This window comes from Astatotilapia calliptera, chromosome 10 (assembly GCF_900246225.1).
Source record: "Astatotilapia calliptera chromosome 10, fAstCal1.2, whole genome shotgun sequence".
Classification (NCBI taxonomy): Eukaryota; Metazoa; Chordata; class Actinopteri; order Cichliformes; family Cichlidae; genus Astatotilapia; species Astatotilapia calliptera.
The window spans coordinates 7,726,784-7,754,506 of NC_039311.1; the positions used below are offsets into that span (position 1 = coordinate 7,726,784).

At 41.3% G+C, this 27,723-nt stretch overlaps 2 protein-coding genes across 5 annotated transcripts in view; one reads left to right on the top strand and one right to left on the bottom strand.

Annotated features, from left to right (window-relative positions):
• Positions 1-4,620: 4,620 nt before the first annotated feature.
• Positions 4,621-10,284, bottom strand: hpda (4-hydroxyphenylpyruvate dioxygenase a). The gene is made up of 14 exons (XM_026182844.1): positions 10,227-10,284; positions 9,977-10,003; positions 9,697-9,759; positions 9,280-9,384; positions 9,148-9,190; positions 8,965-9,047; positions 7,697-7,786; positions 7,495-7,601; positions 7,142-7,219; positions 6,715-6,877; positions 6,542-6,613; positions 6,309-6,431; positions 6,101-6,217; positions 4,621-4,950 (listed from the first exon to the last, which is right to left on the bottom strand). The coding sequence occupies exons 1-14, from the start codon at positions 10,227-10,229 to the stop codon at positions 4,837-4,839; spliced, it is 1,188 nt and encodes a 395-aa protein (XP_026038629.1). The 5' UTR covers positions 10,230-10,284; the 3' UTR covers positions 4,621-4,836.
• Positions 10,285-11,781: 1,497 nt separating this feature from the next.
• The window catches only part of mtmr4 (myotubularin related protein 4), a 43,112-nt gene continuing 27,170 nt past the window's right edge, over positions 11,782-27,723 (top strand). For 2 of the 4 annotated variants that reach the window (XM_026182839.1, XM_026182841.1), the window contains exon 1: positions 27,425-27,599. In XM_026182839.1, the coding sequence (XP_026038624.1) occupies positions 27,555-27,599 (45 nt within the window). In that variant the 5' untranslated portion in view covers positions 27,425-27,554. Of the gene's footprint in view, positions 11,972-17,618; positions 17,783-19,318; positions 19,420-27,424; positions 27,600-27,723 lie in introns of those variants that run through there. The other 2 variants (XM_026182842.1, XM_026182843.1) reach the window with 2 other exon arrangements.

The window sequence follows — 27,723 nt, forward strand, 5'->3', positions numbered from 1 at the left end:
ATATAACACGTTATTTTATTATATATTATTTTATTTTGTATTTTATACATTTTATTTTGTGATGTGATTTGAGCGCAGGTGCAACCCAACAGGCCCCAAACGTTCCTGGCAGCAAGTAAAAATGAAATATAAAAATATAGTCCAAACAGGTAAGGTGTAATTGTATTATGAGCCATAGTGCTTGGTCTGTTTGTCCTATGTAAATCGATTGCAGTTATTGCAGTTATGCACTTATTGAAATTATCTGAGCACATTACAAGTACATATTTGCTTACTCTGTATGCTCAAATGTGACCCGTTATAGCCAACAGAAAAAAAAGCGGAGGCCCGAAAAACAGGTGGGGGTCCTCCACCACCACCACTCACAGAGGCTGAGCAGGTGGCTTCCACATTTGTGATAATGTTGGCAGCATCACATATGATCTTCACAGTGCAGAGAACACAAATTAGCATCCATTACTATAATGAAATAATTTGTTAGTTTGAAATGCTACAGGGAACTATGTACCTGTACATTAATGCTGTGGAAAGACTTCCTGTTCACATAGTCTCTTTCATTTACTGAAGGAGCAATGATTGGAATGTGAGTGCCATCTATACAGCCAATCACGCCTGGGAACCGTGAGAATAAATGTAAAATTTAAGTAGTAGTTAAAATATCACCACATCATGAATTAAGTTTCGTTCATCCTGATACCTGCAATTTTGTGGAATCCCTCTTTGATAAATCTTGTGGGTCTATGACCGGGAAACACCACAAACGAGTACAGGAGACGTTTCAGTGCAACTGTAACATTCCTGACTGCCCGACAGACGGTAGCCTTGGAAACATGCTCAGCGTCACCAATATTATACAGAAAGCTCCCGTTTGCAAAAAACCGAAGTGCAATACAAATAATATGTACAGAACTGAGAGAATGTCCACGATGTGTCACATGAGCAATATTAGGCCTGAGGATGTTATTCAAATGAATTATAGATTGTGCTGAAAGACGGTAACGTTCACACAGGAAATCATCAGGAAATGATAAAATGTCCAAACGCGCTCTAATCACTCTCTCCTGGCGGAGAGCTCTGCGGAGAATTTGGGCTTCAACATCTACTGGCTCTTCAAGGAAGGGACACGCCATGTCTGACACTTCCTACAGTCAGGTTTCCGACACAGAGGCGGAGAAGGTCAGGGTTAGTTGAAGTAAACCTGCTAGGGAGCAGGTTAGCTTCACGGTAGAGCTGGGCGATAGAACGATAACGATATGTATCGCGATATAACTTTTACTCGATAGAGAAATTAAGCTATCGCGATAGACCTCACCACTCTTGTCCTCTTAAAAAAAATAATACAATTAAAAAAAGGTCAGCCAATCCAAATTAAGTAGCGCAGAGCCGAACCAATCACAGCCACAGCGTCACGTCGCGTGACTTGTTACGTACAGCACAAGTGCCAAGCCGCACGTGTGTTTGTTTGGGAAGCAGCCAGCGGGTAATGGAGGAAATGAGTGTGCCGACTAGAAAAATCAACCGAGCGTGACCGAAGAGAAAACAGATGATGGTTCCAATGCCGGAGAGATTGTCGAACGGAAGAGCCATAGAAGTTCTGTAGTGTGAAGGTATTTCGGGTATTTCAAGTCTGACAAAAAACAGAGTAGCGTGCACTGTAAATTGTGCCGAAAGCAAGTCTGGAAATACAATAAACTGGTGCATGCGTCACACTGTGCGCCACGTTATTGTTTCGGTGAAATGAATTTCTACAATACTGTTACTGTTAATTCTACTCTCTGCAGTGTTTAAATGCTTACATATACACACAGTTACTGTCCGTCCACACATACGACTCGGTTCTGCTTCTATGCCCCAGCTTTGTTTACTTTTTCCCACCGAGGCTTCTAGACTTCTGATTGGCCAACATTTCTGCACGGTTAGGAATCTAGCTCCACCTGCTGCTTTGGCATGTTCATAGCAGCGTTTTCCTTCATTTCTGCCTTTATGTGTGGACGGGATTATTTTTTAAAACGAAAACGGAAAATCTCCGTTTTCAAAAATACCCGTGTACGTGTGGACGTAGCCTCAGTCTCTGACTGGAAGCGCTAATTCGTCATTTGGCTTTTGTCAGACTAAAGTAACTGTTAAAACTGTTTGAAAAGCTCAGCTATACAACAAGGAGAGATCGAGAATTTCCTTTTAGTTCTCAGTTTATTTGATATTGACAAAGGTTAGTCAGTTTTGTCTGTTCTTCTGTAAAACAAACTAAGATTTATTTTTAGAATTAATATTTTGTTTCTAAGTGGAATTGACAATTTAGTCTGTTTCGTTTGTTCTATTTTGAAACTTAAACGCTTTAGCGGCTGCCTTTTGTGTAGTTTGCAATATTTGCCTTTATTTATCTGAAAAAGTCTCATGTTCCTTAAGTACATCTACCCTGTTGAACTTATTATGGGAAATAAATATTTAAATAAAAACAAGCTGCTGATTATTTCACATTTTACTTGTGAGCAACGGCACATTTAAATCTTACAAATATAGTTATTTGGCTTATATCGTGATAGATATCGTTATCGCCTGAAATGAAAAAAAAAAAACATATCGTGATATGAAAAAATCTCATATCGCCCAGCTCTACTTCACGGAGTGTGTCGTCATAGTAACTCACTCAGAATTAATCTAAACTCGCTTTGTGAAACCGAAAACCCAGAGTTTTCGTTAACTCAGGGTATACTTACTCAGAGTTTGCACTAAACCGGCTTCCTGAAATAGGGCCCCGGTCCCACATCTTTGTGTTCCCTTCCCTGTTGCCATGTCTTGTGTTAAGTTCGTGTCTGTGCATACCTGTTGTACTTCCTGTTTTTATTCTGAAGGTTTCTGTCTCATGAGAGTGTTCTCAGCTTTACGTCTGTGTCTCGTCAGCCCTGATTTCTCCCAGGTTTGTTCCCCTCCTGTCTCCCATCCTACGATTAGACCTGTGAATATTTAAGCCCTGTGTGTTCTCCTGCTTGTTGCTGGTTCATCTATCCAGAGTTGTACGTAGTGAGGAGGTAAAATTATTAACAAGATGATCGACCTCTGTTGGAGTAGCGTTCAGGTAGCTGCTCTGCTCTGTGTTGGTACAGGGCATTGAAGATGATAACAGTGGCTGGATTATATTCTTAAATTTAGTTACAGCGCTTTCAGAAAGACATCTACTGTGATGAAGTCTACTCCCCACTGCTGTGTAATCATTATCGTAAATGTAAATGTTATCAGGAAATGATCTGACAGGAGAGGGTTTTCAGGAAACACTGTTAAATGTTCAGTTTCTATGCCATATTTTAAAAAAAGATCTAGAGTGTGGTTAAAGTGGTGGGTGGGTTATTTTACATTTTAAGAGAAGCCAATTGAGTCTAATAACAGATTAAATGCCATGTTGAGGCTGTCACTTTTTTGCATCTACATGAGTGTTAAAATCATGACAATAATTATTTTATCTGAGCTGAGCACTAAATCAGATAAAAAGTCTGAGAAATCAGACAGAAACTCTGTGTAAGGCCCAGGTGAACGATAGATGTTAACAAGTAAGACTGGTTTCTGAGTTTTACAGCTGGGGTGGACAAGGCTAAGCATCAGGCTTTCAAATGAACTAAAAGTATTGGTCTTTCGTTGATTAATAGGCTGGTGTGAAAAATTGCTGCCACACCGTCCCCTCTGCCTATGCCTCGAGATTTCTGGTAGTTAGAATGAGTCGGGGGTGTTGATTCATTTAAACTAACATAATCATCCAGCTGCAACCAGTTTTCTGTAAGGCAAAGTAAATTGATTTGTTGATCAATTATTAAGTCATGTACTAACAGAGACTTGGAGGAGAGAGACCTAATATTTAATAATCCACATTTCACTGTTTTACTCTTTGGTTCAGATGTGGATACTGTATTGTTCTTTCTTTGTGATCTTTTTTTTTATGTTTAAGTTGTTTGTTGCTGGTTTTTAGTTTGTTTTTTTGTCTGTTTGGGAACTGACACAGTCTCTATGGACATGGGGTTTGGGGGGGGTGTAACAGGAGGAGAGAAGCTGCAGAGAGGCGTGTAAGACTGCAGCTAGTAGTACTGTTGTGTCACCTTGAAAAGCAATCTGCATAAAGCCTAAAGTGTAAGAAGGACATATGATCAATCCTGGATAATGCTTTTAGTTTTTAGAGGGATTGCATGCTACTACACGCTCAGCTGGCTCTTTGGCCTCTTTTCCACTCTTTGTGCAAAGAAGATATGAAATGAAAAATTCATATCCCACATATTATAGTATAAATAATGTGTGCAATTGTTCCTTTGGTACTGTTGTCTGGTTATTTCTCTCTGCCTCACTATACTAAATCACACTTTTAGTTTATTTGGAGCAAAACAGAGAATTTTTTTTTTAAATTTATGTACATATCACGGTGATGTTTGATTATATTTCTTTTGAATTTCTGTAGTAATAGTGGTGTGTCATACAACCATAGTACCTACACACATAACTGTCTCCTGGCTGTGGTTCAGCATGAAGATGTGAGCATGTCAGTCTTCACAGCTAACCCTCCACAATAAAGCATAGCAGTGTCAGACTATTCCTTTAATATTTGAACCTCTATTTACAAACCACATATGCCAGCCCACATGAACATTTGTTTCTTTATTTAGCCAAACACCGTGCAATCTCCTGACAGCTAAAAGCATATCTGATAACACTCTCAGCTTGTCACACTCAGATATTCAACACTGCGTAAGTGTTTGCCGTGCTGCAGTCGTGGTGGGTGTTGTCGACCGCCTCTGAAACGTACAGCCGAGTAGATAAGAGTCCCAGTGTGGCTTGGCAGCATCAGACGTCAGCGGATCAGTAGAAGGCTTCAGCCTGCCCTTTGGGTGTCAGCACAGTGAGGTTGCCCCTGGCGTCTTGGTCATTCTCAATAGCCTCAAAGAGAGACTTGAAGTTTCCTGCCCCAAAGCCCTGGTGAAAGAACAGACACACACAGATGGCTAATTACCCAAAGATCTACCTTCTTCTGTGTCATTTGTTATGGCTCTAGGGATCTTCTCTCAGACAACGTTCAGGGTGTTTAACGCTTTGATGTTGGATCACTAATGGTACATAAATATCCTCCCAAGGTTCAAACATCTCCTCTGTGACAGCAAGCTGCGCTCACCGGGCGCTCGCAAATTAATCATGTAAATATTTTCACAGGTAACCCAAAAAACAAAGATCAAGTGTTGATGGTTCCTCTGAGAAATTCTTTGCTGTGGTTCAGATGCAGTTTCTCACTTTCATGCATTGTATCCACATCTGTAGACACCGGAGAGTGACAAGATGAGCGTGTTCTGACAAGCAGAACGGGCGCCGAGTGTTATGAATTGAGTGCCACAGGGTGCAACCCAATCCAGAGATCCCCCTCGCTGTGAAGCAGTGAGCCTTTTAATCTGCATCTGTGACAGATTTACTGAGCTTTTACAAGTACACTGCTCTTGTAGCATTCATGCTGGGTGGGAGCTGTAAACAGGTGTTCTTCCTCAGGTTCTTGAAGGTGGCAGAGGCGTGAAACAGAGCCCTAGGCCTGTAAATCCCACCAGTAAAGGCTAGATTACCTACGCATACTGGGCACAGTGGGCAACTGTCCCAAAGGTCTGGTCCCTTCAAAAGCCATATTTCTATTCAGTAAAAACTTTATCAGAAGTTTGCAGCATTCAAAAACTGCATCACCTGAGAGAGAATTGTCAGCGTGTGGTTTCAGTGGTTTTAAATGTGTTTTATGTGTTATAATCACATCACTTCCATCTTTTGATATAATTACCACGCAATAACTCTTTGAAAATAGATTATTTACATCATAAAATGTCCCAAAAATAGTCTAAAGGACTATTTTTTAAATATTCAAAAAGTCAATAACCAAAAAGTGCCATAATGAAGCAAAACTTTTTGAAGTAAACCGTGAATTCGGTCCAAAAATACGTATTAGTCAGGGTTAAGTTGTGCCCAACTAAAATATTTGCCCTCCATACTGATGGGGTTAATACAGGTGTGATATGAGAGGCCTTAGATATAGCAAAGCCCTACTCTCTGTTTATACAAGTTATACCAGTAGACTGCCTAACTGGTCACTTACAAAGTGGTTATGTCTCTGAATGACCTCCAGGAAAAGTGTTGGTCTGTCCTGCACAGGCTTGGTAAAGATTTGAAGGAGGTAGCCCTTGTCATCAAAATCCACTAAGATTTTTAATTCCTTAAAAAGAAAAACAAAAGATCTTTTAGATTTAAAGACACAAAGAAAAAAGAACAAAAAAAAAATCAGCCATGCCAAAAGCAGTCCTCACCTGTAAACGGTCGAGGTCTTCAATTACTTTGATTTTGGCAGTTTTGAGATTCTTCCTCAGGGTGTCGTAATATGTGTCAGGTGCTGAGAGGAACTCCATCCCTCGGGCGCGCAGGTTCACTATCTATTTAGTGACAAGAACAGAGGGAGAAAAAAAGACGAATCTAAAACAGGCCCTGCAAGCATGAAGCTTCAAAATAGCCTGGAGTTTTCCTGCTAATTACACAGACTCACAGATTCAATAATGTTCGATGTGTTGAGGGCGATGTGCTGAACACCTGGCCCCCCGTTGTAGTCCACGTATTCCTGTGAGGACACAACACAGGACATCACACACACACATTTTTGTATCAGACCCCTCGGGCTGCTGGGATCCATGTCACAGAGCAAACCTCTGAAAGCCTCACCTGGATCTGCGACTTCTTTTTCCCCGTGGCAGGTTCGTTGATTGGCATCTTAATAGTCTCTTCGTAGTTTGTGACAACTATAGACCTCAGCGCGCTGTACTGTGTGTGGATCTGCTTGTCATCGATTGACCAGAACCGGTGAAACATCAGACATTTCTGGTACCTAGAAATTCAGGAATACGAGCTAAGCAATACTAATCATTGGAGTTAAAAAGGAACTACATTTCCTCTTGTTCCTTCTTTCTTGGAGCAATCTTTGAATTTTGTGAAGAAGTCATTTTGTATGAGGGCTTGCTGTTTTGAATAAATGCACCAACATTTTCCAGCAACAGCGGTGGAGCGACTGCTTGTGGTGTTTGTTTCCTTTTGCCCTGTGTGTCTGCTGCACCCGCAGCGAGTGTACGTGCACTGGAGACAGGAGACCTACCAGTCTGAAATTGGCACCATTTGGTCATCTGGCTGGTTTCCCACAATGTGATCGATGAAGTTCAGACCTGTTGGTGGACTTTGAAAGAAAAGAAGAATAAGCAGTCAGGCTGCTTAATGATATACAGATGTGATCAAAATACACATAATCATGTTTTGTTGTGATTTTATGATAATCTTTTAGTCTATAATTCCACAGAAAAGGGAAAATATGTACTAAAATGTTATCAGGGACTGACAGTGGTGAAATCTAGATTCATCTTACTTCTTCCATGTGTATGCACAAAAAACACCAGAGGGAAAAAAAGGCACACAGGTTGTAGCAGATGAGGTGGTGTTGTGGGAGAGACTCACAGATTAGCTAACAGGGGATCTCTAAACAGAGGCTCTTTGTAGCTCGGCAGGAAAAGGCCCTTGTAGGGACTTAGGTACTCGATGAGTGTGTGTGTGGTATCTCCATACTGAGGACAAAACATTTGCACAGCATTATTATTGGCTTTCAGTTTCTTCAATGTATTTACACAGGGCTTTCTAATGTGAGTCACCCTTTATGTACCGTCTGAATCACTGCAAACTTGACCCTCCCATGGCTGTCCTGCTCCACCCAGGGCTCCTTGACGACCACAGCTCCTCGCTCCTTGGCCGTCTGTCATTGGAGAGATGTCAGGATGGGTGTAAGATAACGGGAGTTTGCAACAACTGTGTGTCTGTGGCTCCTGGAAGCCCTCCAGTGGCCAAAGGGAAAATATCTTCCTAAGAAGCTACAAAATGGTGGTTCAGAGAGCAAAGGCTGTTGATCCCTGCAGTAAGTAAATGGCCTGCATTTGTATAGCGCTTTTCTAGTCCCTAAGGACCCCAAAGCTTCACACTACATTCAGTCATTCACACACTGGCGATGGCAAGCTACATTGTAGCCACAGCTGCCCTGGGGCGCACTGACAGAGGCGAGGCTGCCGGACACTGGCGCCACCGGGCCCTCTGACCACCACCAGCAGACAAACATGGGGTTAGTATCTTGCCCAAGGATACTTGGCGTGCAGCCAGGAGGCAGCCTGGGATTGAACCACAGACCTTCTGATTAGTGGCTGACCTGCTCTGCCACCTAAGCTACAGCCACCCTAAGTGCGCATTGATTCGGTATCTTTGCAGCCACCTGATAGTCCACACGGCAGTTTATGGCTTGCCTGACCTTGTCTGAGGTAAAGAGAGTTCACAGGAGCAGCTAAACCTCAAGGCTGCAGTAGGAGTTGTCACAACACTGGCCTGTTTACCCCAATTTCAACACACTCCTCACCCCATGTCAGTATATATAGTATGAGGTAAGAGGATTAAATCTCAGTCACAGAAGTGAGCTAATGTGAGCACAGTGGAGCTCTAATTATTTACTATCTCCTAGTATTATTAATATGAACCTCAGACAAACAGTGGATCAGTGCAGCTACTCTATATTACCCAACTTTTGTCAGGAATTTCCCAACTTTTGGCACAAGCATGTAAGTTTTTATCTTATCTTAGTCTGGATAAGCAGAGACTGAAACTAACAGATAAAAAATGAAACAAATCACTGTCTCTTTATGGCTAATGTTGGTTTACCGTGTAGAATTATCCACAATCGTGCACCACAACCAGTTGCACAGTTCAAGGGACACAGAAAAACACGGAAATTTAGAGTGTTGTGCGAAATTTCTGTGTTCTTCAGTTAAGCCAACTGGGACAGGGACTTTTTTAACCCCACAGTATCAAGAAGTTGTTGTTTTTTTAATTTAATTTTATTCTCACGCTAGAAAGATTTAAAGTTTACCTGAAAACAATCTGTCATCTTACCTTGAATAAGAAGTCACAGTCCTCCACTTGGAAGGCAATGTCTTTAACTCCGTCTCCATGTTTAACTAAGTGTTCTCCCATCTCTGGGGGGGCCAGAATATAAATGATTTATAAAGCAGAATATAAATCATACCGTCATGTCACCTTTTTTATAATCTTAAGTGATCTGATGAGAAAACCTGCCTTCATTTCCAGGATTCAGAGCAGATTCAAATGCAAATATAATCTGTGAGGAGAGCAGAGGAGTAGTTATGTTTTTGCACTGAGGGTGAGATCTTCTGCCAGGTTGAACACTGTGAACGTTACTGTTCGTACCTTATTCTGTCTGATGACATGTGACACCACCTCTCTGCTGCCAGTCTCCAAACCCTTGTAGGCCAGGGGCTCGAAGCCCAACTTATCACAGTAGAATGAGGCTGCCTGTGAAGTAACCACACTGTTACTCTGATGAAATCTAACGATGCGAGACGTACTGAAGCTAGGACATGCCACAGTGTGATGTGTAGTCTCACCTGTATGCTGAACAATAATCCACAATAAAACTGTTTTTACTGATTATTCTGTTTATTTATTTAATTAATTTGACGTTTTATTTTTTTCGGTGCAACCAGCTCTCTGACCTGTATATGAGTCTGTACAGGCTCAAAGTCAGCTCACAGATGGATGATACGGTAAAGATTTGAATAACTAACAGTGAGCTTCTGGTCATGTGTAGAGGGTTTGGATACTGACCTGTTTGGCGTTGCCGACCCAGAAGGTGATATGATGGAACCTGATAAACCTTCCCCTTGCAGGCTAGCAAGTAAAAGCAGAACTCAAGATTGACATTGGAATGTGTGCAAATTCTTCAGGTGACAAGTAACACAGTAACCAGTTATAATGGGTAGTTGAAAAATAATTCTGGGATGGTTTATTTTTTCCTGCACCAATTAACCATCTGTGAATATTACGCAAAAACACAGTAGCACACATAACAAAACATCAGACACCACAGAGAAAATATTAATCTCACCTTCTCTCCTTTGTCTGTGTAGCTTGTCTAAGAAGAAGGAAAAGAGGAAAATCATAATAGCTTCATTAACACGCGGTCAGCAAAAACCTGCAGTCAACTGATCTCGTATTTCTAATGTGACTTAATTGGTTCTTATCTGCTGAAGAGGCCATTATCTCCACAATTACTCAGCTGTGGGAAGGCCCAGAGTCCCACAACTGACAGCATCTGCTCATTATAATTGGCTTTGATTATAGTCGAGTCTCCTTACCATACTGCGATTTCAGATGGGGCTTGGCTCGAGAAGAGAAAGATTGGAAAGCCAAAAATGAGCAGATAAGTACTGACCTGATGACCAACTGTGATTGGTCCTTTGGGGTCTACACCCACCTGTCCACCTCCTCGCTTCCTGAAACTTCGGCAGCAGTGACCCAGGTTTTGGTGCCTGTCCTGTCATTTTTGTGTCTAATCAGTGTCCAGTCCTTAGTCGTGCAGTCGTCATAGAAACATAGACATAATAAACAAAGCCAGGGAAAACATTACAGACACAGATCTTTTTCTTGAAACTAAACTTACCACTTGCCACTGAAATAAACAAACAAACTTTTAAAAATGTATTATTTAACTGAGGCTGATGAAAAGCTAAAAAACAATCATAATGCATCCACAGTGTGCAGAACTGAACTGGGAGTTCTACACTAAGCAAAGATGCGGTGTTGTTAAAGGTGAGGATAAAAAATATTCTGAATTTCTGAAAGCCCTCTGTGGTTTCTGACTTCCACCGCCAGAGGGAGCAATATTGCCGGACAAAATAAGCACTTACTGTAAGATTAGTGTGTGCCAGCTTGGATGTGATGTGATTTGAATTACTGTCTCCATACATTGTGCTAAGAGTCATACATTTACATGTTATACATTTACTGAAAACAGATTTTCACTCAGTTTTTTTATTTTTGCATTAAGGTATGTGGCAAATAAACCATCCCTTTAAACAAGCATATACTGTAGTGTTTATTTATCGATCTATTTATGTATTTATATATTTAGGGTGCTTGTAGTGTCTTGGGTGCTTCAGGATAACTGTGCAACTAACTAGTTGCATTGGTCGCATGATTAAAGGTTTTAAGTGTAAATTTAAAGGGTTGGTTGTTCACGCTACAAATTAATCAATACTTTCTAATTATTCTATTTATTGAATTAACCATATTTAATATCTGATATCAAATATATTCCAATATAACTCACATCTTACAGCTATTTATTAGATTTATAGTGTACATGCTTGCACTATAAGCAAGAGAGTAATGCATTGCGCAATCTCAGTCTTACTGTTCACTCTACTTTAACGTAATTGCATTTTTATTCTCTGTGTTTTGTTTTGTTTTTTTAAATTATTCTCACCCTATTAGGCCTTGACTATGCGCCTGTGGCACGTATGTTTGACTATTTTGTTTATTTATTGTAGACTATACTGTTTTTATTCTTTATCCTGCTGCTGTAATACAACAAGTTCCCTCGTGTAATCAAAAGTTCCCTCGTGTAATCAATAAAGTATCAGTCTATTTATTTAAATAGCTATATTACAAATAAATTATTTCGTTTGATTTCTTATTTTAAAGATAAATCATCGATAGTTCAGTTAAACAATCAGCTCAAGCGTACATCTCGCGTGTTCCGCTAATGTGAAAACCCTGCTATGTTCCAGCTGGTGTGTGTCTGTGTGCCGAGCTCACGTACTGCACGTTGTTTGTGTGCCTCCAGTTGGTGCCGCGCTGTGATTTTCTATTGGTGCGCTTCAGGAGTGTAGTGGCACCTGATTGGCTCCGCTGTGGGCGTGTTTGACCCGCTGGCTTGTCTGCTCTCAATTCTCATTGGTTGGTGAGAATTCTGCAGCGTCGTTGGTCTCCTAGTGCTCGGTTACCTACTCGATTATTGGTTGCGGCTTTTGTCATCGGGCGAGAATGCGGAAGTCGTGCAGTCTACTGAGTCACCGTTGTGACAGCTGATTGTTTCTGAGTGAGTAACTCGATTTAATTTTTTAAAATGAAGTAACTTCTAAATGATATATTGTATGTGACATGTTCTCAGGCCGTCAGACTTGTCTCGAACTTGTGGACCTTGAGCGGTTTTGTCGTTTTTGTGGGCAAATGAGCGAATTTTACTCACTAGCCTGTATCAGTGTTGCTATCCGGTAGCTAGCACAGTGCTAACATTTACGCGCACACACGCACACTTTCGGTTCACCAACTAATCGGCTCCTAGTATAGTGCCAGGCTGTGCTGGGGCTGTGGTCCACTTTCACTTTCACCATACGTTTTTTTTTTTTTTTTTTAACTTCAGCCTCCTCGTCATCGGTTCACACCTGTTGTGTTGTCACCAGTCAAACCGGTCACCTGACATTTAAATGGAGCTCACAGTCAAGAAAGCTGGAAATTTCTAGACCGTTTATGATCAGAGGAAAAACACCCCGGAATCCCCTACTGTACTTGGAAATTATTTTTATACGGAAAGTAAAACCGGCTCCCCAAAACAAATGGCTCTTATTGTTGTCACTTCCTGATTTTTATTTTTATTTTTAAATCTCCCCTCAGTTTGCATCAGGGCACTTTTTTTTTTAAATTAGCAGCCTATGGAGAAGTGAAGAAACTAGTACCTAGCTTTTCTTCAAAATGTACTTCTGTAGCTCGCACTGCTGCATCACAGTGCTGCTTTTGTTTCGCTAGCAGTCCACAACCTAAAGGTATTAATTTTGCTGTCACACGAGTCAAAGACAAGATGCTCACAATGCTGTTTTTGGTTACTAGATGTTTGTCCTTTTTGCTTGATGTAAAGTGGACATACAAAAGCTCCATATTTTTATTCTTGGCCTGCAGTAGAGTAGCTTTACGGGATTCCATTTAAAATTATTCTTATTTATAATACTGGCCCTTGGAATAAACTGAGGGACTGGCCCTTGGAATAAACTGAGGGACTGCCCCGTCTTGAACAAGCTGCTTTAGCTCCCCTGCCTTTAAGCTAACTCTATTCTCATTGGTGGATCATGCAAACAAAGAGTTCAGTGTTTGAGTTAACCATATTATGGTTATCTCATTGCTATGACATAATACGGGGCCAAGAGCAAAGAAAACCCCCTGAAACAGAGTGTTTAGAGGGAGAGTGTTAAACATGAGGTCCAGGGACCAGAATTGGCCAACAAAAACTCCAATCTGGCCTACTGGACAGCTTTGGGTAAAATGAAGGACGGCATAAACTTTGGCCTTTCAGCTGTAACTTGGACAGGTTTTCCTGTTGATAAATACCTCCCACATGACCATTCATACTACACTAAAGTAATTAAGTAATAAGAAGTTAGTAGTAGAGCTGGGCGATAGAACGATAACGATATGTATCGCGATATAACTTTTACTCGATAGAGAAATTAAGCTATCGCGATAGACCTCGCCGCTCTTGTCCTCTTAAAATAAAAAAAATAAATAAAAAATAAAAAAGGTCAGCCAATCCAAACTAAGTAGCGCAGAGCCGAACCAATCACAGCCGCAGCGTCACGTCGCGTGACTTGTTACGTACAGCACAAGTGCCAAGCCGCACGTGTGTTTGTTTGGGAAGCAGCCAGCGGGTAATGGAGCCAGCGCGTAATGGAGGAAATGAGCGTGCCGACTAGAAAAATCAACCGAGCGTGACCGAAGAGAAAACAGATGACGGTTCCAATGCCGGAGAGATTGTCGAACGGAAGAGCCATAGAAGTTCTGTAGTGTGAAGGTATTTCGGCTATTTCAAGTCTGACAAAAAACAGAGTAGCGTGCACTGTAAATTGTGCCGAAAGCAAGTCTGGAAATACAATAAACTGGTGCATGCGTCACACTGCGCCACGTTATTGTTTCGGTGAAATGAATTTCTACAATACTGTTACTGTTAATTCTACTCTCTGCAGTGTTTAAATGCTTACATATACACAAAGTTACTGTCCCTCCACACATACGACTCTGTTCTGCTTCTATGCCCCAGCTTTGTTTACTTTTTCCCACCGAGGCTTCTAGACTTCTGATTGGCCAACATTTCTGCACGGTTAGGAATCTAGCTCCACCTGCTGCTTTGGCATGTTCATAGCAGCGTTTTCCTTCATTTCTGCCTTTATGTGTGGACGGGATTCTTTTTTAAAACGAAAACGGAAAATCTCCGTTTTCAAAAATACCCGTGTACGTGTGGACGTAGCCTCAGTGTCTGACTGGAAGCGCTAATTCGTCATTTGGCTTTTGTCAGACTAAAGTAACTGTTAAAACTGTTTGAAAAGCTCAGCTATACAACAAGGAGAGATTGAGAATTTCCTTTTAGTTCTCAGTTTATTTGATATTGACAAAAGTTAGTCAGTTTTGTCTGTTCTTCTGTAAAACAAACTAAGATTTATTTTTAGAATTAATATTTTGTTTCTAAGTGGAATTGACAATTTAGTCTGTTTTGTTTGTTCTATTTTGAAACTTAAACGCTTTAGCGGCTGCCTTTTGTGTAGTTTGCAATATTTGCCTTTATTTATCTGAAAAAGTCTCATGTTCCTTAAGTACATCTACCCTGTTGAACTTATTATGGGAAATAAATATTTAAATAAAAACAAGCTGCTGATTATTTCACATTTTACTTGTGAGCAACGGCACATTTAAATCTTACAAATATAGTTATTTGGCTTATATCGTGATAGATATCGTTATCGCCTGAAATGAAAAAAACATATCGTGATATGAAAAAATCTCATATCGCCCAGCTCTAGTTAGTAGTATGTGAGTAAGGTTAACAGTGAAATAATCTACTGTTTTCGTTTTGTTTTTTATTGGGTTTTTTTAAAACAAACAAACAAATAAACAAAACAATGGTTCCACAGTTAAAATAAATAAATAAAATGGGACATTCTCTGTGACGAGAAGCCTACTTAGAATTAAAGTAGGCTTCTGCGTTTGGCCCATCATGTGAAATGAGTTTGGCCTTTCCGAATCAGAGGAATGTGAAGCCTAAGCTTCTGGCTCATAGGGATTATCTATGTAAAACTTTGCTCATGTTTAATCCACATCTTTAACGGTAAATATTGACAGAAAATAAGGGAGAGCGTTACTTAAATTTGTTTTGTCAAAATTATTATCAGGTTGTCTCTTCTTGAGTAGCTTGTAGACATATTTGTGATTCTTGCATGGAGGTTTTTTTGTTGTTTGGTCAGTTTAGTTTTGATTTGGTCTTTAGTTTGGAAATGGGTTTTGGCTTGATTTTGAGTAATTCCAACTGTAATGATCAATTGTGAAATAGGGCTGCAAAACTGGACTATTTTCATCACTGGCTGAGCTGCAGATTAGTATAAATTTTGTTGCGTTGTGGAACATGGCAACATAAAAATTTCATAATTTTGAAATTCCAATCCTTTAAATTATCTTGTTCATTTGACAAACAGTCAGTAATCCAGAAGATAATTTGTTTTCAACACCCAATAATCTTCTCAGTTTTGAGAAGAAAACAATTGTGTCAAAAGGACTGACTCGTTTTTGTTTGACCACCTTATTGATTAATGAATGCATTTCTGCTTGGTTGCTGTCATTGCTTGTTCCAAATATGAAGGACAAGAATTAATCAGACTTATGTGTTCAACAGTATACTGCAGTATACTTCAGTGCTTCCTTAAATGTGTCCATAGCGCAGAGGACTCAAAGTAACAAATGATGGCCTTGAATGATACATACTTCTGTTTCCCCATTTCACAACACAGTTCCTGATTTCATCCTTTATTGAGATCTTGTTACATAATCTGTTTTTGTTAACCAGAAAAATTCAAACCATACCACCCCTTTAACTAATATCAACTACATACTATATAGTTCTTTGACTGTTTTTAACTGAGTAGTGTCTCAAAACGGCATTCGACATGCATAATCATGCACATTTCTGACAATAGGTGTGGTTTGTACCTGGAATTAATTGTGACATCACCTCCTTATCTTTAATATCAAAATAAACACTACCGTTTGTGGAATTTCAGTTTTGATTTCCGGATCAGTCATGTCAAACGTCTCTCACCGTCAGCACTACATTACCTGAGCTCAGATGCTACCTTCAGGGTAGGGCTGGGCGATATATCGAGTTTTTAAAAAAATATCGATATACTCCTTCACTGAATACAACTCCCCCTCCCCCATAGCTTCACCTACAGGCAGCGACCAGATGGACACGGCAAATCTCCGTTAGCGAGTTGTGGGGCTGGACGGCGTCAACGTGTTAGCGAGCTAACCGCGCTAACGAGCTAACCACGCTAACGACATGCAGCCCACAGGGGCTGCACGGCCTAAAATCCTTTCATTTTCTCAAAAGTTGACAGCGCGCCTTATGTATGAATTTTGGTTGTGCTTACTGACCGCGAACCGATTTTAGGTGGTACACGGCGCTCAGCAATCTGTCAAAAAATGTTTTACGACTTTGGTAAGCTATGGAACTGCAGCGCTTGATGGATTGTCGGAGCATTACGGCTACCGTAGTCTGGAGCCTCGCGGAGTGATACGTACTGTGCTTCGACGTAATATTACCATATTGTGTGTGTATAAGGACCATAAATGGCACCTGTTAAGAGACATGGTTACGAAGCGGATTTCAAACTCAAGGCTGTCAGTCACGCTGTAGAAGTTGGGAACAGAGCAGCTGTGAAATCTGTCTTTGTTATTATGCTCAGCGTCTGTTAGTTTACATTTTGACTGCACAATTATGAGCTTTTTGTTATGCACAAAAACAACATTGTTTTCTTTTATTTATGGAGCATGATTATTTAATAAATGCTGATAATTTATTTTTGAGTAATTTCTTCATGCAAATCTATGCTGTATGTAAATAAAAATGCCTGTGTGAAATCTGGGACACAGTGTGACTAAGAACTCTCTTTTTGTTCTTAACTTATGGCTTTATAAAAATATATCGCCACCCAGCTAAAAAATATCGAGATATGAATTTTGGGTCATATCGCCCAGCCCTACTTCAGGGTAATATTTGTTGTCACAAGCATTTCCCGTACACTGGTGTCAGTGTGAGTGAGAAGGTATTTCATCACAAATGTAGTCGGTGTTTAGATTTACAGCCTGCTTGCTTTCAGTTTCACAACCGGGATGGTACATGCTAACATTGCTGCTCTCAGATTAACTGTAACTGACATTTATATTTAACCCTCAATCTGCTTTGAACTACTTCTGTCATATCGTGGCTCAAATATAAGTTTATTTAATATATAGCTTTATTTTTTTTTAAATTAATAGCTTTATTTAATAGTTTTTCTTCTAAATGTGTCTGTTTTGTTTTTTGTTTTGTTTTGGGTTTTTTTGTTTCTTTCTTTCTTTTTTTTTTTTTAAAGCTTCAACCAATTCAAATCAGATTTCAGTTTTTGTTTAATTAAATCTCATGGGGCTATTTATGCTGAGTCAATAGATGACTCACATTACCTGAAGAGCAATATTGGACCCTTTTCCTCTCCTGAAAATGGTTGCCTGCATGTGATTTCTGTATTTATTACTGATTAGCAACAAAAGCAGTCCCTTCTGATCATGAGTCACGAGTTTGTTGTAGGTGGGTGAATTGTTAAGAGTGTTTGCCCTGTAGTATGGCTTCTTTCACTTTGAGCAGAGTGGGAGGGAGAAAGAGTAAGCAATAGAGACAGAGCGTGAGAGGGAGGGAGGCATGCCATGCACTAGACTACAACCAGTTTGTATTTGGGAGACGGAGACTGCTGCTACTCTGCAAAACTCTTGAGCTTTAATCAACCCCAAAAGCTAGACAGAAGCTTAAAGCAAAAGTTTGATTCGATACTTTGAACAGGTAAGAGAAGTCTGCTTTGAGACAATTTTGAGAGTTGAGTAGTTTTTTGGTGTTTGGTTTTTGTTCTTTGAGCTTTGAGCTGTGTGCAAAAGGGGGTGTGTCGGGTTAAAAAAAAAAAAGCAGTGTAGGGAAGTGAGATGAAGGCACTGCACAGTGAGAATCTAGTTCAAAGCTGGGTCCTTGCATGCAATCAATGTGTTGTTAAAGTCTGATTGTTTACCCAAGGAAGTGAAGGCTCTATGTTTTGTCTCACTGCCTGTGTGCCACTCTTTTCATAGTAAACTTCCACTGAACATAGTCGCTCCCTCCTGACTTGGCTCGTATATACACAGGAAGTAAGAGTGCAGTATCAGTGTCACTTTTCATGCAGTCATTAAGTGTTTGTTTTCAGGGTAGTGCTTTTTTTATTGTGTACAGCTGCTGGATCATTGCCTGTCGCTGTTCCAATATGGCACACTGTCCAATCCAGGAGCAGCAGATTCAGCCCGCTTATGTTTCTGCAGTGTTGAGATGTAAATGAGTTGTAGGTCACCCGTGTTTCTGTGACAAATGCACATCAATACACAGTCACTGTAGAACATACAAACCTACAAAGTGCAGATTTGTGCTTACAGACGGTGTTTACAGTGTCCTGTCTGTGAGGTGGTTTAGAAGCTATTAGAGGATACGGACATTCACCTCAGCACCTTTTTTTGTTTTTAATGATTTTGGTGGAAAGAAAAGTCGCAGAGTTTGTTCACATCTTCTGTCTAGCTCCCGTGTTGTTATCTGTTCTGCTGCTGATAATCTGCAGAGGAATGTTGAGTTTGCATTTCCTGTAAATCAGAGTTTCTCCCCTCTGGCCACGTCAGATCTGCACCAAAGTCTCTTTCACGTTGTCAGATCGCACACATGTGCCTGCGTGCTTGTGTGCCGTGTTGTTACACTGACTTGACCACAACTGGAGAGGGAACTTCTTGGCCCAGGCAACCAGTTAAACTTGCATACCTGACATTTTGTGAAGAACTCTTGGGCCACGAGGTTTTGTGTTGAGTCATTTCTGTAAAATAAAAGTATATCCATACTCAACTTCCTCAACAGGTTTATTGTTTTAGTGCCAGCTCCTTATTCTGTACTTTGGTCCAAGACTGTTTGAAATCCAGCCCTTCACACCATGGCACACATTCCCTAACCCATCAGGGCGACTGTGGCTCGGGGGGTTGGGAAGCGCATCTGTAACCGGAAGGTCGCCAGTTCGTTCCCTGGGCTCTCTGTCCTGGTCATTGTGTCCTTAGGCAAGACACCCTACCGCCCTACCCCACCTACTGGTGTTGGCCAGAGGGGCCGATGGCACGATATGGCAGCCTTGCCCCAGGGCAGCTGTGGCTACAACTGTAGCTTGCCTCCACCAGTGTATGAATGTGAGAGTGAATGAATAGTGGAATTGTAAAGCGCTTTGGGTGCCTTGAAAAACGCTATATAAATGCAATCCATTATTATTATAACCACCCACACACAAGTCTGAAGGTTGTTGTTGTTTTTTTTTTATGTTGGCAGGAGGCATCGCTGTCCCGACAGAGCCCAGTAGGCAAGAGGAGAGGGAGGGATCTGAATAGGAACACCCAGACTCACTGTCTACAGCACTGGCTGACAGCATGGTGAGCCAATCACACTCCTGACTCCTCACTATTGTATATGTTTATATGTACTCTGCTGTAGATGCCTGACTGCTTTTAAAACAGGTGCCAAACTCCCTACATGATTTTCTTCATGGTAAACTGGCAAGCTGGGACTTTACACTCACACAGGAAATGGCAGAATGCGGTTGCAAGCCGAAAACAAAGCACAGACTGTTGCAACACATATAACAATACACAACGCTAAAGCAGTTTTGTAAATGCCAGTTTCTTAAAAAAAAAAGTCTTGACATTTCCCTTTATACTGTATCAGTTTGCATTTCTGACCACTTTCCACCAGAAATACAAAATTGTTAGGATTTACTTGCAAACTAAAATATAGCAATGAAGCAGTAAAACTGAAATGATTTTGCTGCAAACAACAGATTTCTAAGCTCAGCATGTTTTACGTGCAGGAAGCCAGTGCATTAGTGACTCCAGCTGGTTCTTAAAGGTGCCCGTGGAGAGATATGGCGTCAAATCCCTTCCCAGTCTTAAACAGGGACTTGTGGAACACTATTTAGAGTAGGTAGGTGAAAGTAGATCGTCCTCTTACAGAGTCTCCTCGCCCAGACACTAGTTTTCTCATCAGGGATCCAGCTTCATTGGCCTGTTGTTTAGTCCTACGTGTTTCTGCTTTCATGAAAGTGCTATGTAGCACCTAACAGATGTTACAAGTCTTTGATGTAGCTTGTTGCCACGTGGCCCTCGTACAACTGTGTTTTGGAGTACACTAAAACCTGTTGGCGTCCTATTTACATGAAGGAGCTCAGCGCATTACATGTGGCATTTCAGAATATGAGAAGCACAAGTCCTGAACAAGGCAATGAGCATTTAGTTCTCTAAGAGCTGAATGCTCACTCTCAATGTAGATTAAAATGCTCTTAGTGTAGCCAAGTGGTGAAGGTGTCTACTTCAGTAAATGCTGATTATCTTCTGTGTGCCCTCTAGTGGATACTATTGGCTACTCATTTCTGTGGTTTAACTGAGACTAAATGGTTTCTTTGTGTTATGTAAGGTCACAACAGTAATTGGTATAAAAAAGATGGAGGTGGAATTGTGCTGCTTCAAGTTTCTACATGCATTTTTGTTTTGAATTTGTTTTTGCTGATTCTCACATTTTGCGGTTCTTTGTCTAATCGCACTGCAGATGTTGGCCTGAGGGTTTTAATTCTATTGGAGTACAGAAAATTTAACACAGATCTGAGACTATTTGTGGATAACAGGTCTACATGTATTTGAAATGAGCCATGCGACTGTGTATTTTAGTCCTAATTTAACCTGATTAGTGAGTACAGCATATTATTTTCAGATGTTAAGACATGCAGAGCTTTTCAATTTAAGGAGATCCATAACTTTTAGGAGTTTAAGTATCCAGTATACAAAATGCATTTGTAATTTTCTTTTTTTTTCTTAATTTTAATTAATTGCTCCATCATAGAGAGTAATTTAGGACACCCTTAGTCACCTGATGGGCCGTCTGCTTGTACCTTGTCGGGCAGTGAATGGGCTTCAGAGTAAATGGTGCTTTAAAAGAGCGGAAGCAGCAACCAAATGAGTGACAAATTCCTCTTGAAACTAATGGGAACCACTTTTATGGGACAGACATAGGAAGTGTAACAGGAGGATACATATCCCAAGGTTCTGGTCAAATGGGTCCACAGAATGTCACTGTGGCTGGATGCCCAACTCCCAGCCTTTTTATGGGAGCCCTGGGCTTAATTGATGGCATAGCTGATGAACAAACAATGTGCCCACAGGAGCATAAAATGAGGATGCAGAGCTTCGCTGTCTAGGGTTGAAGAGTGTTTATGCATTTATAGGAAAGCTAACCTCTTCTTGGTTTGGGTGTGGTCAGAGGTATGCGCTGCATGAGTAATCAAAGGCTCAAACTGTTATCAGGTGGCATGATCACACCCTAGAATGTTTCAGATCAGCCTAAGCAGTATTTGAAGTACAACTGTGATTTAGAGATGTGTACATGATGGTAGTGTTCGATCAAATATGAAATTGTAATCGTTACTGTGCATGTTACATTAATAGGACCTTTTTAAGTTGCCCAGTGGCCACAGTTAGGATGACAGATGGGAGTATCATTACCTTTTTGAGCTAAGGGTTATATTCTCAGGTGGGATTGTGAGACGGTTGTTCCTCAGGTAATATGAGCGTTTTTAATCCTCTATGTGAAGCAGTGCTTAATTGCTTCCCAGCCTTGAGCTTGCTTTTTTTCCATCCACTGAAACAAAATGGGAAATATTGAGCTCATGTTGTTGTCCACTCATGCTATTGCATTGTTAGCAAGATAATGGGAGCACGGAAACGGGTAGAGCAGGATTGTTTTTACTCTGCCTACACTGCGTGCATCGTAGTGCTACTATATAAGGTTTGTGCACAATTGGAAGGCAAAGTTAATGTGGCAGCACTATGGAAAGCCACATGATGCTCTCACTTAGGGTTGTAGTTAAAGCGAGGGCTGTTAATGATTTGAGTGCAGCCCTACTTAAAGGCACCTTTGCCTCAAACCTAATCTTGGTTGGGTTAAATCATTCTGGCTGGCTGTCTCCGGTTCCTCATTCCTACTTTTCATTCCATTCAGATAATTGTTAACTTTATTTTTTGTTCAAAGCTTTGCGTGTGTGTGTGTGTCCGCAACACTTCCCGTCAGAGCCTGCTTAGCTCAATCTTATTTAAGATGTTGCCTGGCAGCCAGTCAGACGTTACTCTAGTGACAAATGTCAGTGAAATGTATGGCCTACATTTATATGCCTGATGAATTATTTTAATGTTTGTAATGGATCATATTAAGCTAAATACTTGTCCAGACTGAAGTCACACTTCCAAACACTAACTGTACACCAAACCCCCATACCTTCTTGTTACTGCTTCACTACTTAAAAATTACTTGTTACTTAAATTTCAAGTACTTTGGTTACATCTATGAAAGGCATCCAAACACATACATGTATTTACAGAAATACTCAATTTCTGAAAATTTAGCTTCATTTGGCCCTCCTTCCCAATGCTTCGTGTCTTTTTCATATCCTGCTTCTATACCTGTGTGTCAACATGTAGGCTGACACCCTGCATTGGTTACTGGCTGACCTCCTTTCCTAAAATACAACCTGAAACAGAGGAGCCCAAATCTTGTGCTCACTTCTACGGCTGGTTCAGCCAGTACTGGACAAGCAGAGGGAGAGAATTTATAGCTCAGTATTTGGACTCTGGACCAGTTAATGATACATTTGTCAGTAGTGATCCTAAATACATTTATTTTTTTAATGGCCATAAATGAACTAAAAAGAGCTTCACAACCTGCTCAGTGAACTGATGATTCAAAACTCTTGGTTGTATATGCTTTTTTTTTTTTCATTTAGATATTGCCAGTCAAAAAATAACCAGGTTTTAAATAAATACATTTTCAAAGATGTACATGCTACAGTTCTAATATAAGCTTTAATGATGAGTCAGAGTAGCTGGAGATCTTTAAAGTTCAGCTAAGCTCATAAAGGAAAAGCCCCCTACACTCTCTCAGGGGTAATGAGGTATCAAACTTATTTGGGACTTGAGTAGGGATGGGTATCGAAACCGGGTTCTTGTTGAGAACCGGTTCCCGCTGTTTCAATTCTTTGGAATTGTTTGCCATTTTTGCAAACGATTCCCCTATCGACTCCAGTCGCCCGAATGACGTCACCACGTTACGGAGCGTCATTTACCTGGCAAGAAAGATGGTACCTAAGCGGCTTGTAGGCAGGGACATTACTGGATATTCTTGTGTAATTGCTACAGAATAATTTATGTTATACTTTGTTATTGCTACAGAAGAATATTTATTTTATTATTTTACATTTACATTTTTTTTTTTCCCGGGGACCCTGTGACACCCCATTGAAGAGCCGTAGCCTGTGGATCTCACTGTTGGGTTTGTAAGGCCATGTTACTCCTAAATTTCTATCTTGTTCAAGTGTCAAGTGTTCTCCTTTTTTAAAAAAAAAAGAAAAAAGAATCGATAAAGAATCGAATTGTTAAACAGAATCGAAAACTGAATCGGAATCGTGAAAATCTTATCAATACCCATCCCTAGACTTGAGAAGTCTTAATTATTGGGATTTTGCCAAAGGAAAGAAATCGCTTTAGACTGAGTTGCTAAGCAGACATCAGAAAACTTGGTGTAGCTCCTAGAGTGTACCACCTTCTTCTCCAAAGCCATGAATGTGTGATAAAGCTACAGTGAGAGGTGCACCTGTTTGGGCTTAGCTGTAATGTTGTATTTCACTTCTTCATTCCACTGGTGGAAAATAAATGTAATGGGCCACAGTTTCAAACCGTGACATGCAAATAGTTCTCGGTAAGGTTTTGTTTAATTTATGGAGGTGGATCTTATAGCAGCAGATGCATGCTCCCATTAACGTGATGAAATGGAAACCATTCTGCACACAAGTAGATTGCATCCCTTCTTCTCTGCTTCCTTTCTCATGGTCTCTACAGACTGTATACATTACATTAGATAAATCTTATAGACCTATATAGAACAGAATAACCTAGAATAATCTACTGCATTGATCGATTTAATATGTAACCTTGGGCAGCTTGTCTATTGTTGCATAAACAGTGTCGTGGACATTGAGATCTTCTTCCTATAAAAGACTTGCAGAAGAAGCCAAACTGTTTGATGTGCAGGGGGAAATATGATTGAAATCCAAGTGGGAATGTCTTGTTTCTACATTGTCAAAGTCTGTGAAATCACCTTAGGCATTAATTCCAATATCATGTTGGACCTCTCCCCCTTGGCTCTTGACGGAAGCGGTCGCACTTTCTCCTTCTCCCTTATCTTTCCTGCTTGGCTTCTCATGTCTTTTGTATAGTCTCACTTATTCTCTAACCCTAAGAGAGTCTCCCAGACTTGTTCTCTAGAAACATAAAGAAGAATTATGGATTTGATCAACTGGTCCCTTAACGGAATTGACACCCTCCTGGGCTTGGGAGAGCCCGATTGTCCTACGGAGACATTTGCTGCCAGATACTCGATGCTCGGTTGCGTCGTGCGTCTGGCAACACTCTCGATGGAGGACTTTGAACGACATCTACCAATTCTGAACTACGGTAACAGAGTTCTGGCTGATTGGAGCTGGCTCAGACCTGGCTTATCAAAGAATAAGAAGTGGCTACAGCTGTTCAAAATCCCACAAGGCTGCCCGACATGATAGACGATGGGCAGGGCTGTGAGTGCTCAGACTGTTGTTTTTTTTTTTGTTTTTTTAACGCAATATGGATAACATCTTGAAGAAGAACAACGGGAATTGAGAGACCTGGTGACCAGTGACGGACATTAGACCAAATTGGAAGCAGTTTGTTCGCACTAACCAAAACAACTACCATCTTCATCTCATGTCACCCCCCTGGATGCTCAAGGCAAAAGCTGATGGGAATAAAAATTCTCCCTAGATAATAAGACTGTTTGTTATGACTCTCTCCCTCCTCATTCAAGGTCACCCGCGTCTACCGAAGATTGTTGACTTTTGCTTAACCGAGTGAAGGGACACTTTCTCTCGGTTGAACACGGAACACACACACGCACATATACGCATGTACACTGACACAGACCTACACTCACTCCCTGTTGGAACGCAGTCTGGGGGGAGTTCTTCTTTTCTCCTCGACTTTCCTCATGTTGTGCATTTTCCATTGTTGTTAGGTTCCAGGCCGCTGCTCGTGCGGCTGACCGGCCAGTTACCTAGCCTGACCTGTCTCCCCAATGTGATGTTTGTGTATTGTATGCACGATCGGGAAGGTCAGTCTCTTAATTGCCCCTTGGGGATAAATAAAGTCTTCTGAATCCTGAATGAATCCTGAATGTTCATCAGCTTAAGTCCATGTCAGTCATTATATTCCTGAAATATGTATTCATGCCTCATAAACAGCTGAGTTCTATCTGCTGGAAGGAGACGCAAGCATCCTTAGGAGAAGCTTCTCCTCAGTGTTCACATTTGGATAAAAGGATTCCAAATGGTAACGCTTAGAACAATTCAAAACTTAGCAGGTGTCAGCATGGCAGTTGTAAGCCCTACTTCTGCCTCTGAGGTTCAAGTTCTCGCCACTAACCGTTGCAGACAGCATACTTTACTCTCTGCTTTCAAAAGCCTAGAACTATGTTGTTCTCTTGGTAGAGAGATAATCAAAATCTAACATTAAGTGGTGCTTAAGCACGAGAAATGTTGACCATGCAATGACCCAGAGCCAAGGACATTAACACCAATTACTGGGCTTCACATGTATTTGCTGCAGATGCATTTCAGGCTGCATTCTCTCACTGATATTAGGACGCAATCCACTGTTATCAAAATTATGTTCTCAAGGCAGAAAGTAAACAAATTTAAAGTACATATTATATATATGTACACACAGTGTATACAGGATTGCATCTATAGTTTTATGAAGCTGCCTGTGAAAATGGCCTTCTGTGTTTATAAATGGGTTAGAACTGCATGGGTGCAAATGTAACAATATTAGGGATACCTCCCTGTTAAAATACAGACTTCCTGATCATATTGTAGCTACTAGCACACTGCATTACAACCGGCTTCCTAGTTTCAGTTATATCCATCCAATATCCAGGGATATGTAAATGTGTGGACCCCATGATCCACGGTTTCAGCATTGATTTAACTTCCTTTGTAAAGCCAGTGAATAAGACTTATGTCTCTGCACCAGCTGTACACTGTCAGCTGAAGCAGTTCACTTAATACACTTGTGTTGATGGTTTCTTTACACAAATTGCACTTAAGGGCAATAAACATTTACCCGCATGTGGAAATTCATCCTGTTAAAATGAGGCAACACCTTTTGCTGGTGAAATTAATCCTATTTAATAGTGCTGTGTTTAGCTTATGCTGCATGTACTGCGTTACGTAATGTGGGGTCATACAGCTGTAGGTGAGTGGCTGTCACGACTCTAACAGGAAGGAGGTTGGGGTAAGAGGGAGGAAGAGCTATGTCTCGCCTAGAAGTATATGTGCAATCAGTGTCCTTCCTTGATATGATACAGTGACGTGCAGGATTTATAGTATCTAAAATTGTTTCAGGATAATGTGACAATGACACTCGGAAGTGGGGAAGAATGTCTGTAAAATGCTGTGTCACCAGCAATCTCTGCATCCACCGTCTCTTCTTGTTGCCCTCCCTCCCTCTGTTCTCTGCCACGTATTTGCCTTCTGCGCTACATCAGTAGCTGCTAGTGTGACCGTTTTGTGGTGGGATACTGTCCCAACAGTGGGATGCGTTCTGTCTCTCTGTTGGCTTCAGGTTGTGCATTCCTTTTTGGGGGGCATTTTTTGCGCATACAGCTATCAGTAAACTGTGTGTGTTTGAGCCACAGCGTACTGCAGTCAGTGGCAATCGGAGCATCTTCTGGTGGTCAGCGATGCACTCGAGGCTTTACCACCTTGTTGCTGAGGGAGAAGCATATTTCTGAAGGGATGTCGGTGAAGGGTGAACAAGGAGGAGGTGGGGGGAGGAGGAAGAGATGAGAAGGAGATGGGGAGAAATGCAAGCATGCGAATGTGAGAGAGGGAGGGAGGGAGGTAGATGCGCATGCAGAGGGTGGAGCTTAGCATCAGGCAGTTCCCTCCGTCTTCCTTTCTCTCCTGTTTTCTCTTCTCACAGTTTCCCCTCATCCACATCGCTGGGCACATCTGCAGTCATTTCCACTCTTCTGCTTTTGTCTCACTTGTAACTCAGCTGATCCACTGGACTGCTGCGCCTCTCTGTACAGTTTTTCCAATTTTTTTTATGGACTATCATCCTTTTTGCCAGCAGTGCAACAGGGGCTGTCTTCAGACACGAGCGTGCACCCCTTTCTGGGAGTGGTGGGGGGGTGGGGTGGGGTGGGATCCTGACTTAGAGCCAGGGCTGCTGTGTTGTCCCACAAAACCTCGAGATAAGGGGCAAACCTGCAAAAGCTGCGGGGGGGTGGGAAGCGGGGTGGCAGGCAGAGGGGGTCGAAGCAAACGAAGGGTGGAGAGGCTCAGGAGAAGAATGGTTATGCCGGCTCCTCGTGCTCTGGTCGTGCTGCTCCTCCGTAGGCTGCGTGTCATTCAGGCACAGTCCTGCCTTTCCTCGACATGAGCCTCGCAGTAAGGGTGTCCTGCTCCATGCTCAACTGCTTTGTAAGTGTTTCATTTATTTCCGATGGGTGTGTTTTAGGGCCCTCCTCTCTCTATCTCATCCGCCTGTGTGTTTCTGCCTCCTTTCCAGGTAGTGGAGGGTGGGGGTGCTGCTCGACACACGAGC